The following is a 14,902-nucleotide window of genomic DNA, read 5'->3' as shown; positions in this document are numbered from 1 at the left end:
GTGACTTTGAAAGTGGACTGGGAGCCTTAAGCATGGTAATTACCCCATTTAGTTCAGTCGAATGAAGTGAGAAGGTGGGACAGTTTGCTGGGGAAAATTCCAACTAAGCGCTTCTTGAGCTACCTTTGGCATTTCAATTTTTGCTCTTCTCGGCAATAATTGCCCTGATTAATGGGCAAGCGTATCAGGAGTCAGTTATCGTTATGGATTGCTTGTTGAATAAACAAACTAATATTTTAATTGTTTCCCTCGGAGCAGAACGAACTTGCCTCCGCCATTAATCTAAAGTTTTTCAGCTGCAAAGTTTATCCACAGTTTTTCGGGGTCATTAGCGGGCTCATTTATCTTTGCCGTGAGCTGAGCTGAGCTGAGTTGAGTTGAGGTGTTGTCCGTTGGCCCGTTGCGATGACTTAAGTTGTTTAAAATTAATGAAAGTTTGCTTTGCTCATCACCCAGTGCCGTCTCCATCCGCACCTGGAGCTGCATCTGCAGAATGAGTTGTTTTCGCATAAAACAACGCTGTCAGCAACCCACGGTCTTTCATCTCCATTGATTGGGCTGGAGCGTTCGTAACCCCATTTTTCCGAACACCCATGGCTCCGGGGGCTTTGGCCAAACAGTTTTCCAACTCAATTAACCAGGCACCGACGGCCAGGAAAATGGTGTCAAAGAAGGGCAACATCCTGCGTTGATTGGAAATGAAACTGAGTCCCTCCAGGGGGTGTGGTTATAGCTAGGGGTCCTTTGGCGACCCACCCTCCTTGGGGAATATACTTGTATGTATAATCAAATTATGCACGCACCAAATGCTCCAGACACTTTGTATGAAACGATTTTGTATAGATAAGCTGTAGACGATGCAAAAATGCAGTAAAAGAACAAAGCGAAATGCGGGTCGAAATAGTTATTTATCGCTTATAGTATAAAGATGGAAATTTATGCCACTGGTTGCGGAATGAAAGGTCCTGTAAAGGAAAAATCATTCCTTCCAAATAGTTGGAAAATTTATAATTAGTATTTTTTAAATTCTGCTTAGGGACTCATGTATTCTTTGGCGATTTTAGTTAATTGTGTAATTTTCGTAACTTGCGCATATATGCGCATATATATAAATTACTCAATTTTCGGCAGTTATCCAATCGGCATAATTATTTATGCGCATTTAAACGCGGAGACTCTTTTTCGCCTGATCGGCTCACGAGCTCGTTGAGGTCAGCCATAAATATTGATTGCACCGGTTGTACGCTGCGTATGCGTAATATTTGTTATGCACACTTGATGAAGGAAAACGGCGAAGAAATGCACAGGTGGAGGATTAAGAGAGAATGGAAGTGATTTCATCGAAACGTAATTTGAGGACGTGAAAAATAAATAAATGGCGGAAAAGCGGCATAAAAAGTTGACCGAATTGCGGGCTTTATGGGGAAAACCAATTAACAATCCACGTGGTCGAACGTGGAGGGATCTATCGAAAAGCCATGACAATGACTGCAGCGCAATTTAAAATATTTAAAGGTGGAGTGTGAGCCATAAAATGGGCATGCATGCGAATCCGAAATACATTTGCTTCGACTGGGCTATTGATCATGATACCTTATACGGCTGGAGATTTCAGACATTAATAAATATCAGTCATTGTCAGAAATGGAAAAGGATCAGGATCGAGAGTAAAAACGGCGATTGGCAAGTTACGTAGCGAAATATTCTCTTATTTTCCCTCTTTTTATAATATTTTTTTGGGGAATCCATGGTGGAAAATTATTTTAAGCAGCACAAAAGCTCGGTCAGCACAAGAGCTGAAAAAGTTGCACCAAATATGCTGGGAACCATCACGGAAAAAGGATTGTCAGGATGGCCGCACATGTGTGTATGTAAGTGTGTGTGTGTGTGTGTGAGGGGGTGGCTTGGGTGGTAGTGAAGATATCATCCAAAAATAAAACCAGGCAAGGACTCGCCCCGCACTCGGCGACTGTCCGGCAGCTGATATGGCATTACATGTTGGCCAACAACTGTGGACAAGGACGATCCCTCCCCGTTTTTGTTTTTTTTTGGTACTCCCTCGCAGCCATTTACTGCAATTTGAGCACACACTTGCATACTCACACACACACACATACAGGGCAGTGAAAGCATCACAATTTGTTGCTGGCCAAAAGAATGGAACAATGGCCAAGGCAGCATTATGAATATGCCAAGTGTTGGGGAAGGGGGTCAAGAGGTGGGTGTGGAATGGCCATGTCGGCTTCTTCCTTTTGCCAGGTGCATGCAATGCATATCCACACATTCGCCAACCATGCATATACAAGTGATATCCTTCTGCCATCACAGACTTTCAGTTGCGCAATTTGCAGCCACATGGCCAGACGTGCCGTTTTGGCCATAATATTATTCGGTCTGATGTCTAATCCCTCCGCTTGCTTGGCAAAGTCCATGAATTTGTTTTGACCGGTCGAGAGAGTCGAAAATTGGAATCCCTGATGGAGAAAGCATTTAGTCAAAGGTTAGTTATGCCATAATTGCTGTGTCTTAATGAGATTCCACGCAAACGAGGCATCTTCAGTTTGAATAATTTGAGAGCGAAGACCTTTGGAGTTTGCGGACCACTTGATCAGTTTATGCAATTTATGATCCCACTTCTTGACAAAGTTCCTTCACTGAAACACAAATAGGGAAGTATATAGTTTTAATGAGCTATTTTATTTCTGTCGTTGAATCAGAACTGGAAAACTGCACTACCCAACTGACGTGTGTGGCCCGCTTTTCGAGGAGGAGCTGGAGTTCTGGGGACTCGACTCAAATCAGGTAGAACCATGCTGCTGGTCAACATATAGCATACATCGCGATACGCAAGTAAGTTGTGGCACAATTCAATCCGGTGATTAAGTCCTGAAATACTCAATTGGAACATCTTCCGCAGAACACCTTAGCCATATTAGATAAGCTAGATATTGAAAATGAGAAGCCCACGGAGGAGCAGATAGCGCGTCTATTTGGCTTTGAGGAGGCACTGAGCAACGGCGAGCTTAACTGCTGGCAGCGCATTAAACCCAAGATCTGGGCCATGTTCGATGAGCCCTCCAGCTCCACGGGTGCCAAGGTGGGTCTTGAATGTTAACTGTGTACTAAATTATATACGAGTATATGTCAACTAGCTAACTACTGTTGGTATAAATTTGCAGATCGTTGCTGGCATGTCGGTTTTCTTTATATTTGTTTCTGTGATATCATTCTGCCTGAAGACCCATCCCGGCTTCCGTGTCGATCTGCCCGCCGGAGCCCACGATGCCCACGGGCCAGGAGCGGGTGGTCCTCCCCACGGACACGATCCCATGGGCGAACCACCACAGACCCATCAGTACCATCAGCACAGCATCACGCCGCCCAGCGGCAGCATCGGACCCACCTTTCGTGTCACGAACTACACGAGCTACAGCAGTGGCAACTTTACCGCTCCCGGCCAAACCACGCCCATCGCCACCATCAAGGGCGGCCAGCGGCAGCGACTGAAACGTAATACCAACGGCAGCATCCTGAACGAGTTCATCGAAGAGAAGTTATTGGGCCACAACGGGCGGAGAAAACACGGTTGGATTGAGACCTATGGCCAGCCCCACGAGGCCTTCTTCTACGTGGAACTGGTCTGCAACGTCTGGTTCTTCATCGAAGTCATCATCAGGCTTATTGTGAGTAGCTTTTTCGTAGTAGATCTCATTGAAAATGTAATGGAAGATACTAAAAAAGGCTATATCGGCAACAGGTGTCCCCCAATCTGTGGCAGTTCATCAAATCGCCGGTGAACATCATCGATTTTACGGCCACGCTGAGCTTTTACACGGACGTAATGCAGCGCATGGGCGAGTACACGGGTCTTCTGGAGGCCTTCTCCATCGTCAGGATTATGCGGCTGTTCAAGCTGACTCGCCATTCGCCGGGCCTGAGAATCCTCATCCACACGTTTAAGGCTTCGGCCAAGGAGCTCACTCTGCTGGTTTTCTTCCTCGTCCTGGGCATAGTGTTCTTCGCCAGCTTGGCCTACTATGCGGAGAAGTTGCAGGTGAGACTTAATTAAATCCTCATCATTGCGGAGTAGTTGGTAGTTAAATCAATCAATAATAATAATAACCTCGACGTATGTCTTAATATGAATAGTATATACACTATTAAAAACTGACCACAAGCCAATAAGGAATAATGAAAATGTTTAGAAGCCATTGTAATTGTTTTCTTCGTTAATAATTGATTCTGGGAACGACAACGCTGCAAGTTGTGGCTTCACTTAGATCTACACGTATCAATCAATCAGTAAGAAGTATTATATGTTTGCTTTAGGACAATCCGGACAACCAGTTCAAGAGCATACCTCTGGGCCTGTGGTGGGCCATCGTGACCATGACCACCGTGGGCTATGGCGATGTGGCGCCCAAGACCTATCCGGGCATGTTTGTGGGCGCCCTCTGTGCTCTGGCCGGCGTGCTGACCATCGCCCTGCCCGTGCCCGTCATCGTTAGCAACTTCTCCATGTTCTACTCCCACACTCAGGTTTGCTAGCTTCCAGCCAGCAGTTGTGCTCATTTTCTGCTAACCTGTACCTATTCCCAGGCTCGCTCCAAGCTGCCCAAGAAGCGCCGACGCGTCCTGCCCGTGGAGCAGCCGCGCCGCAAGAGGGAGCCAACTGCTCCGCATCGCGGCAGGACGAACGCCATCAAGCAGACGCCACCCACTGGGCCGGGACTGGTGGCCGGTGGCGTGGGTCCAGTGGGTGCAGCTGGGGCGGGAGTCGGTGGCCATGCGGTGGCTCATCCTGCTGCTGGGGCGCCGATGTTTAAGGACGCATTCGGCGGCGCCAAAATCGGTGAGTACTGCAAGCTGTTTTTCCAATGCCCGCTACTCGCCGAAACTGAATTGGCAAGAATGTATGACAATTTGGGCCAGTGTAAATATTATTATTATTTTTTCTCTCTACTACAAACTGCAAACAAATTTTGATGCATTCAAAACGAATAACATATTTTTAAAACACAATATTGGTTATATATGGAGTTCAAATATTTCATAATTTAAAGAGGTTGGTCTTTAGTTTAATTCAAATGCCTTATTTTTCTTATATTCCGTTTAAATAATACAAATTGGGGCGAGTATAGGGTATCCATACGGTCGGAGCTTTCGACTTTCCCTCACTCTTCTGCTTTCCGTTACTTTCAAATTGAATATAATTTTCTGTTTTGTTGCTTTTTCGGCCTGCAGATATTTGAGCAGACTCAGAGCCACAGACTAATCGCACACACACACATGCAGCATACATAACACAGATACTCACACCCACACACACAGATACCCGCTTCTGGAACGCTTTTCCCTCGCTGTCGGGGGCTGAATTAATTTCATTCAATTTCTTGTTTAATTATTTTATTATTTATGCACCCTTCACTGGGCGAGTCAGCTGTTATTTAGCATTTAGTATTCCCCGGGGTTCTGCAGACCCCCCGAATCTGCCATCCCCCACGCCACTGGGGATTTTCCTGTGGTAAATTTCCATTTTACTGATTATTCAAAAGCATTGAAGGCAGGACTTTCGCCACATGCGAGTGGCTTGGATGCTGCTGAGGCTGCAGACCCCGGGGGCCGAAGGACTTAAGTGGATATATGCACTCGAGCGGGGACATGATTTCCCATTATCCTCGGCTCCCAGCAGCTGCAATTGCACAGCAATTTCGGACTCACCAAGGGTGATAAATTTAATGTCGTATGAGGATTTATAATCGCTTCGGTTTTCCTAATTCCCCACATTTCCAGCTAGTGCATACTGGCCTTACTTGGTTAACTTTGACGTGCCACCAAGTTCATTAATGTTGACTTCAGATTAGCCAGATTATTTATGGTCACTGGTCTTTCCCTACTGCGAAAGCAAATAATAGTTAAACAAATACATTGTATATACTTGTACATAGCCATGAGATTAGTTTCCTGCTGAAACACACGAAGAGAGAAATTAATAATTTGAGTATTTTCATCATTTCAACCTATCAATGCTGTTTCTAATCTTACACCGTGTCGCAGATTTGAACGAATTATAAATGTATTTACGCTTGAACCTTTGTTTGAATTAATATTTTATACAATTACTTTTACCTTGATTAATAAATTGTGCTTTACGTATGTTCAAATGTTTTTCATTTATGAAAACCCTTGCTTTTGGGGGCTTTTCGAAATTATAAACGCTCGAGATTATAATTATATTTTTGGCTGCCACAAAGCCCTTTATTCGAAATTGATGTTGCTGCGAATGGTTCCAAAATGAATTTATCCCATTTTTCGTTCCTTAATGTTTGTCAAATGTATTTGTAACTGTTACCTTTTGTGTGTGTTGGTGTAACAACATGTAATCGAATGCGTGTGTTGTATATGTGTATCCGAATGCAAATGCATCCGTCCGCCGGTCGGAAATCCAGGCACCGTGAACGTGAACGGCGTCAATGTCATTGGCCTGCATCCTGCGCAAAGGACGACGACCACGATGGCGATGGCGATGAATGAGGCGGATCCGACGCCGATGTCGGCGCTGACCTACCAAGTGCCTATGCTCCAACCCACGCCCCCGCCCGCCCACAGTCACGGCCACGCCCATGGCCACGCCCACGCCCTTGGGCACACGTCGGTGGCCATGACGTCATCGGCATCGCTAACAGGCTCAGCTGCCTCAGCAGCCGTTGCCACAGCCGCCGCAGCCGCCCCCTCCGGTCCCTCGTTCATCAGTTGTAAGTGTTGTCCCGTCTTGTGCCTTTCTGCCTATCCGTCTATCTGTACACCTCCCTACTTTCTACTGTCTACTTTCACCACCCCTTTCTACCGCCCACCGCCCCTTCTCTTTGACCCCTTGTCTTTGTCTTGGCATGCTGCACGTGCACAAATGTTTGTTAACCGTTTGCAGAAAATTTCTTTATATGCCTGTGAAAGCACTGAGAAAAAGATTCACCATTTACTTATTTTATGTTTTATTGATGCGGAACTTAAGTCCCCAAAAGAAAAATACAACAATTATTTTATAATTAAGATAGAAATAACTTCATCTAAGCCATTTTTCTTATTCTAAGACAGTTTATTAGCAGTACAGAGGATTAAGATTTTATTGCTAATGATCGTAACATAAATAATATCTTTAAAAAAGCACCCTTGGTGTCATTTTCTTTGTAGACCGTGTAAAATATCCTTATGGGCCGGGAACAATTAGTCTTTTGGGTGGAGAACCAGCTCCGTGATGTAATTTTCCCCAGCTTGTTACAATTTATCGCATGCTATAAATTTCACCCGAATGCTATAACTTTGTCATTGCGAGAGTCAGTCAATAAAAGAGGTTGCAACAAACACAGAACGGCAAAGGAAGAACTTTTTATGTTTATTTGCATATTAAAAGCTTTTTGCAAATTCTTTTTATATTCGGCATTTAACTTTAATTACAATTTTATTATGCTAGGCGAAAATCCTTTTTATGTCATATTTCAAAAAGGCCAAACCGGCGCAAACACTCTATGTGCTCTCGCTCACACTGAAGCACTCGAACATATATAGAAATAAAGTTCATTTATCGTCAAACAAATTGAAAAACTTTTTCCATTTGCTCGCCAGTCCGCCAAAGTGCTGGAAAATAGCCCGACTCATAAACGTAAAAAAATTGAATAAAAAGTGTAAAAAAAAATGGGAAAGGAAAACCTGTCGAAAAATGTATAATGAAAAGAACCGGTTCAAGAAAATTCCAGCATGATGTGCATTTTAATTAAAGCCACAAGAGCTCAAGTGTGCAAGCTCAAATCTCGACTTTTCTTTTTTCTTTCGTCCAGGAAAAATGAGGACCTGCTCAAATGGGAAAGCGGAAGGCAGTTTGTGGCTCTCAAGGCGATTAATTTCTTGAGCCAGTTGTGAGGTTGTGCAAAGAGAAAGAATAAAGAATTTTAGTCCAAAAGTTGAAAGTTGCTTAGTTGAACTTACTCGGATGCTGGATACTCAGGACAAAAGGGCGGGCTCTTCCGGAGAAAGTGTTAGAAGAAAAAGGAATCATAAATGCTAATTCGAAAAGGAGATGAAAGTTTTAAGTTGTAGTTATACATGGAAAGGGTCAGACTCAAGCCTGAATGTGATGGGGATTTGATTGATGGGGATACTATTACTATTAAATTAAATAAATACTATTAAATTGTATTCGTAGTAAGACATTTTCAGAAGTAAGACGTATGAAATGTTGTATAAGTTATATGCCAATGCCTCAACATATTACCAACTTAAGGGTCAGCAAAATAATTTTATAATTTTTAAGATGCTTTATAAAACGTAATTATTTATTGTTTTCCCTGTTGTTTTGCGGCTGCTGCGTTAAGGGCAGTTCACACGTAGCGCAACATTTTATAAGCCGTTTGGAAAAGCGAGTGGCCTCATTTTCCGCTGAAAAAAAGGCAATGGGAAAAAGAGTTGCGTACTTTGGCACGTTCCGAGTTCCGAGTTCCGGGGCAAATGAAATTTCTCAGTTTGCGGAAATGCAGGAGCGGTGACATTTGACACGGCTCCTATTTACCAGTTTTTCAGTTTTTCAGTTTTTCACCTCCCTAATGCTTTGCATTATGCCGAGGTGCGGAAACTCGAGGGGCAATGCATTTGCCACCCACTTTCGGATGCAAATTGCAGGGCACAAAAATAGCAACTAAATCATTACCGGGCCAAGTGGCTGCTGGTGCAACAGGGTTACTTCTGCGATCCTGTAGTGGTCATTTACCAGAAACACACCCGTGTACAGAGGAGCGGCCAGACGCTTGAACAATTTATGGCCACAGTGGGCCAAGAGTGAATGCCAACGGCCACGAATTGGCCAGGAATTTCAATTAAGGCAGTGGGCGCCAGTGCCCACTCACCTGATGGCATCTGTGTCTGTGGAAAAATCCCAACCCATTCCTCTGCTGAATTTTCATTCTGTTCTTCGCAGCGCCAAGTGCTGCGCGGAGTAGGGAAAATTAATTTTAATATTTAAATTTGTTGCACCAGCTCAAAGACAAAGTGCAAGAGTAAACCAATTTTCGCGCTAACAACTTCTCAACGACTGTCAATTATAGTTAAAAGTTTGCCCAAAAAGACGCTCCTTTGAAGGATTTTCAATTGGTTTGCTCAATGGTGTTCCATAAAAAGATATATGTACGGAATGTCTTATTTTTCTTTAAAATTCTGCGATTCCTTGATTGTACCCACGTATTTATTGCCCGATAAATGTATTTACTGGAATGCCTGTACCTTATTATTTGCTGCAAGCCAATGTATTTAAATTTTTTTGTCTTCGAAACTCTATTTGCATAAAGTTCATTTGTAAATTGAATGTGCCCTTCTTGCAATTATGGATAGTTAAAAGTTGTCAAGTGTCTGTTGATGGCAACGATAAAGTTGTATATATTATGCGAGTGTATTTATCTATAGATATATTAAAAATGATCACAACTTTTCACTTTTTTCGTCTGCCTTGCCGCCAACTTTTTTATCAAAACGCTGTGTAGAAGAAATTTTTAGCTGCGTGTGGCTTTTAAAGTTTTGTAAACCAAACCCAGCATCTTGGGTTTTCCATTTCCTTCTTCGTTTTCTTTTTTCGATGCTTTCGTGTTTGTTTTCTTTTCGGTTGTTTTGGGGAAAACTTTGGCCCTGGCTCGGCCACCGCTACATTGTTTGCTCCGACGGCACTAACGCATTTTCCCGGCTTTTCCGGCCGCCTCCTCTGACTTTGCAGCGGACTACTTGAGCGTGCCGGCGGTGCAGAGCCTCCAGCCGCGGGCGGCGACGACTGGCCACGACTTCATGCTGCCGCTCCAGCCAAAACTTCTGGGCCCCCTGGGTGAGTTGATGATGGGATTCTAACTTCTCCGCCTCCAGCCGGGCTTTTCCCCATCCGACCACGTTAGTTGAAAGTTTTGCGGACAGATAATTGCAGGGCGGGGGCAGCGGCGGAGGTGGAGATGGAGGCGGAGGCGGAAAAGGTGATACCAACGCAGTTGAACCCACTTGTAACCACACACATAGTTTGAGAGCCATTGTGTGGCCAGGACAATGGTGCTTGTCAGTTCGAGGGCAGGGTGTCAGCAAAAGTTTTCACACCCTTCCACAGCCACTGCAGCCTGAAATACGCAGAGCTCGGGATCGGGGAATATGGCCTAATCTGCTTAATTAATTTTAGTAACAAGCACTTACTGGGGCTTTTTTAAATTTGATTAACTGTCTAACTTTTCACTCGCGCAATTTTGCCTAAAACGGAATCTGTGTTAGTTTGAGGAGCTTAAGACAAAGCTATAGAAAGAACAAAATATTTGTTGCTTGCAATATTATATTGCAATAAAATATTTTAAGCCTATTTTATTCGTTATTTTATTTCTCCCCAAAGCTAACGATATTAAAAGCGGGTTTGAATATTGCATAGTGTTGACTAGAATATAGCATAGTTGCATTAATGTATGCAGCGGATTAGCAGTCCCACAAATACTCCATACGACAATCAGCTTATTTTTCAATTTCATTAATTGGATTTTACGAAACGTCCACGTAGCGCCCATGGATGCACATTTTCATTTGGGAGCAGGGCACCGAGTGCTTCTACTCCCGCATCTTTTCCATTCGCAAAAACCCAGGAACCCAGGACAGTGGGAAGCGGAAGTGATGGGGACGCGAAGTGCTGGCTCATTCACTTGAAGCCCTCACAGATGCCTGCACAATGTGGAGGCGATAAACCAATCGCCGACATGTCCTCGAATGCACTTCCGCTTCCGTGTCCGCATCCTTCAGATACTCTGCTGTCTGAAGTGTTTATAGTTGCCATCTCTTCTGCTTTCTCCACTCGACAGAACGCAAGGATCAGCATCCGCTGCAACTGACTGCCCACAATTTGGCCTCGGACACGCACCAGCTGATGTACCCCGGCCACGCCCACGCGCACGCCCAGCACAAGGTGGGCGGTGGGGCGGCGGTGCTGAATGTGCCGCCCACGTTGAGCATGTCGCACAGCCAGATGCCACCCGGAATCGCCAGCATGGGTCAGCGAACCCCCAATCTGAGTTTCCGGGCCGCTCACGGGGCGGCGTCCCAGGTGGCCACTCTCCAGCAGCCCATTCCGCACTCGCACGCGTGCCACGCCTCCACGAACTGCAACATCAAGATTTCGGTTGCCTCCGCCGGCCTTTCGGTGGGATGTCCGGATGAGTTTCGGACTCCCAAGGTGACGCTGCTGGACGATCTCAGCGATGATGTCAACTCCTCGACGGACGACTGCGGGGACTGTTGTCTGGTGGACGACAGCGATACCTACGAGGGAGCCACCATCAACAATGGTCCGAGTGGCCAGGAGAACGGAACGGATGCCATTGGACTGGACGACGGCCTTCTGGACAACGATGTGGAGGACGAGGAGGACGGCGAGGGCAGCGGCGTGGGCGGAGATAGCGGCGATAGTCTCGGAGGGATCTACATTGGACCCCGGCATTGATTGCCGGACATTGGATGGGATTGTCCCAACTGAAACGGACTTACAAACTTCTGACAGTACTGCCTAAAACAGCTCCAAAACTGCGGTAAAAGTAGGGAAAAGGACTCAAGTTGGAAAATTGCCAGAGTATGTGTAATGTGAATGAATGGTTTAATGCAGTGTGCTATCGTAACCTGACTGTTGAATGCAACTTAATCTGACAAATTCTTAGAAAATTCTTAGGAACTTTAAATCCAAGGTCAATCATACATAAGCCCTTGCCCCATTCCTTTGCCATTGGTCACGCACACTTTCACTAGCTCTTTTACAATTACTTTTATCAAATTCACCTTGTGCAGTCATTCCAAAGTTTTTATTTCTATAATCTTCTTAAGAAATATATAAAAGTTAAGGTAATTTGATTTCACGTGTCATAGGCATTAAGTATAGCAAAGTTGGCTATGTGTTTTCGAGCGCCCACTTAAGAAAAACTACTATCACGTTCTCAAATGTTACACATAAGCAGAGATTTTAATGCTTTTAAAGTCGTAACTCGGAAAGAGTTTACATTCCTACTTCAAAGTTTTCGAAACGAAGACAAAGTATGTTAGGTTCCCAGATCACTGCCTGTACACTTGTAAACTTTTCAAATTAAATTTAACGGCACTGAAATAATTATCCATTAATTCTAAGATGGAACACACACATTTCGCAACCATTTATCAGCACTTTTAATCAATCTTTGCTCTCTACTCACGCCGTGCAATAAATAACATTCCTTGTCCGGCCAAGACAAACATCCGTAACATTTGTATCAGTGTCCTTATAACTGTCATGTTGACAACTGTCATTGGCAGCGTGCATGGAGTGTGTGCGTGTGTGTGCGTGTGTGTGTGCAGCCGGACACGTCCTGGCAAGGTCCTGCAAACAAAGGAGGAGTGAGTCTGCCAGCGGCACGGAGGTCAGGAGAGAAGCCGCCCGCATACAAGGCAAACATATCGTCCACATAAATGTGACCACTTGTGTGCAGCCAGTCAGAGATGGAGCGCCACCCACTTTGGCCATTTCCCAAGCACTCCCGTCTGCCTGTGCCGTCAAGGTGTTCATTGTGCAAATCTTGGGGCAAAAATTGCATGGCCAACTATAAATGCGCACACTTGACTCACACGCTCCGTTTGCCGGATCGGAACCCGAATCATGGCCAAAAGTGTCAGCGGGCTTGTTTATCTGACACATTGACTGCCACCATTTCAATGAACTGGCGAGCAAAAACTGTGTCGACAAGACGCACACAAAAGGCGACGACAGCCGAAAACTAAAACGGCGACGACATTCGTGTCCTTGTTGTCCTGACCCAACCCATACCATCCCATTCCATGCGAATCAGTGTGAGGAGCCACCCACTTCACCCACCACGATGGCGGTTTGTGTGGTTGACCTTGTAAATAGTTTTTGGGGGTCGCTGTGTTAAGTTTTCACTCTTCGACATTTAGTTCCATAAATGTTAATTGATTTATGCATGGAAGCTGGAAAATGTAAGTGTAAATATTTGGGCATGACGGTCAAGAACTAACCAAATGCAAACGAAACTGAACATCAGAGAGGCAGTAGCAAACATATTTGACTTTAAATAAGGTTCAATGGTAATTTTTGGTCCAATATTTATAGTTTTTGATGTGCTAAACGATTAACAAAACGACAAACACTTTTGATTCAGATTCTTATGTAAGTAGGGGCTTTACAAGTACAAAGCTCCTTAAACCAAAGCTCGTTGTAAGTCTAGCTGGAAAATAGAGGAAAATGTAGATTTAAATAGATATCATGCCCAAACATTGAGGTGAGGGATGTGATTGCAATTAGTGAGTAAAGTACGATCCGCTGGTCTGAATGTGCGTCGTTAAAAATTAAATCTTTATTACTTAGCTAATCTCAGAAAAAAAGTTAAATAATTGCCTAATTGTTGTGTAAGGGTATTCCCGGATTCGGCTTGCCGATTACACCTTTTTTCTCATTAACATATGAATTCATTACTTTACACTGTATAAGGGAAATGTTGCTTTAAATACTGTTCAATTTAGGAAAACACATATTTTCTTATATTATAAAGCGAAAATTCGGTATTGGGAAAATCCGAAAAGAGTATATAAATGTGTATTGTTAATTCGTAACACACTTTTTAACTAAATGTTACATTTAAATACTTTTACATAATCTTAAATGAGAAAGGAAATGAATCTTTTGATATAAAAGATGATGCTGCGAACCAGTGCTCGTTGAAGTAACATTGTTTCAATAGGAATATAGTTAGTTTAAAAAACACAAGTGAGATACTAAACTAATATTAAACTTTTGCCTAGCAAATAACTAAGTTTAGACCGGTCAATGCAGAAATAAACATTGCATACAGAAAATGATTGAAGAAATAATCCTTTTGAAAGAAATCACCCACCATAGACAGGAAACAAGAAACCGGCTGAAAGTAAATTACAAGAATTTTGGAAGCATAATCTGTGTGTATATAGATAACCTCAAGAACAACCTAAATTTCATTAGTTAAATGCCGAGAGCAGTGAAAAAACATTTCTACAATATTTACTGTAAGTAAAGTGTCAAGAACAAAAGGAAAACCAAAACTGTTTACAAGCAAAGCGAATTTTTAAATGTTGAAAAAGTGAGATCCGGAAAAGTAAACGATAAATAAACAAAAACAAAATGTGGTGTGCAAAAAAACAAATTTAATTTTAACAAAAATAAAAATTCTTTGAAAAAGCACTTAATATTTCAATGATTTCCACACAAAACCATCATCATCGCCACACGTTCTTCAGCCAAACCAAAAACACGTACCGCATTTTATGCTAATCAAACCGGGACGAGAGGAAAATTCAATTTTGGGACCGCCCAAACATAAGCCACGGACAGGATTTTTAATTTAAAAGGGCCAGCACGAGGCACTTCCATACATACGCAATCCCCGACCAAATGCGAATCCGACTCCCACTCACATTTCATTTGGTTGGGCCATAAACAGAGGATCAGCTTCGAGGCCGCCCTCATAAGGCCATTTAGGCTGAAATTTATGCTTGCCACCTCTGCAGTAAAATGGGCCAAAAAACACGGCCAAAAAATGCCAGCGGCCCTTAGAAATGGGAAACTGCAAGTGATGGCGTCTAATATAGACACTTAACCACTTACAACCGGGCCAACTCACACACACGCACTCACACTCCCTCGCACGATTTTGATCCACGTACACGCAGTTGGCACATCAAAGCGCAAATCCATTAGGCCTTAAGCGGGAGTCAGGTGCCGAACTATGCGGGCCAAAACCCAGTTTATAAGAGCTGTGTGGATGCTCTGCTGCATTGTTTGCGAAAGGTAAGGACTTAAAACAAGAGGCAATAAGAGTAAGCCAAATTATTTGAG

General features: G+C 43.7%; 1 protein-coding gene across 2 annotated transcripts in view; it reads left to right on the top strand.

Moving 5' to 3' along the window:
• Positions 1-14,194, top strand: part of LOC6543375 (potassium voltage-gated channel protein Shaw) — a 41,731-nt gene extending 27,537 nt beyond the window's left edge. The window contains exons 4-12 of one of the 2 annotated variants that reach the window (XM_001969258.3): positions 2,718-2,850; positions 2,918-3,097; positions 3,180-3,683; positions 3,758-4,054; positions 4,330-4,539; positions 4,600-4,852; positions 6,450-6,755; positions 9,755-9,859; positions 10,860-14,194. In XM_001969258.3, coding sequence (XP_001969294.2) covers positions 2,718-2,850; positions 2,918-3,097; positions 3,180-3,683; positions 3,758-4,054; positions 4,330-4,539; positions 4,600-4,852; positions 6,450-6,755; positions 9,755-9,859; positions 10,860-11,497 — 2,626 coding nt within the window. In that variant the 3' untranslated portion in view covers positions 11,498-14,194. Of the gene's footprint in view, positions 1-2,717; positions 2,851-2,917; positions 3,098-3,179; positions 3,684-3,757; positions 4,055-4,329; positions 4,540-4,599; positions 4,853-6,449; positions 6,756-7,191; positions 7,372-9,754; positions 9,860-10,859 lie in introns of those variants that run through there. The other variant, XM_026978722.1, reaches the window with a different exon arrangement.
• The last annotated feature ends 708 nt before the right edge of the window (positions 14,195-14,902 follow it).

This window comes from Drosophila erecta, unplaced genomic scaffold, assembly GCF_003286155.1.
Source record: "Drosophila erecta strain 14021-0224.00,06,07 unplaced genomic scaffold, DereRS2 tig00000055-arrow-pilon, whole genome shotgun sequence".
Lineage (NCBI taxonomy): Eukaryota > Metazoa > Arthropoda > Insecta > Diptera > Drosophilidae > Drosophila > Drosophila erecta.
Note: the sequence above shows the minus strand (reverse complement) of the source record. Positions and strands in the feature narration are given on the sequence as shown.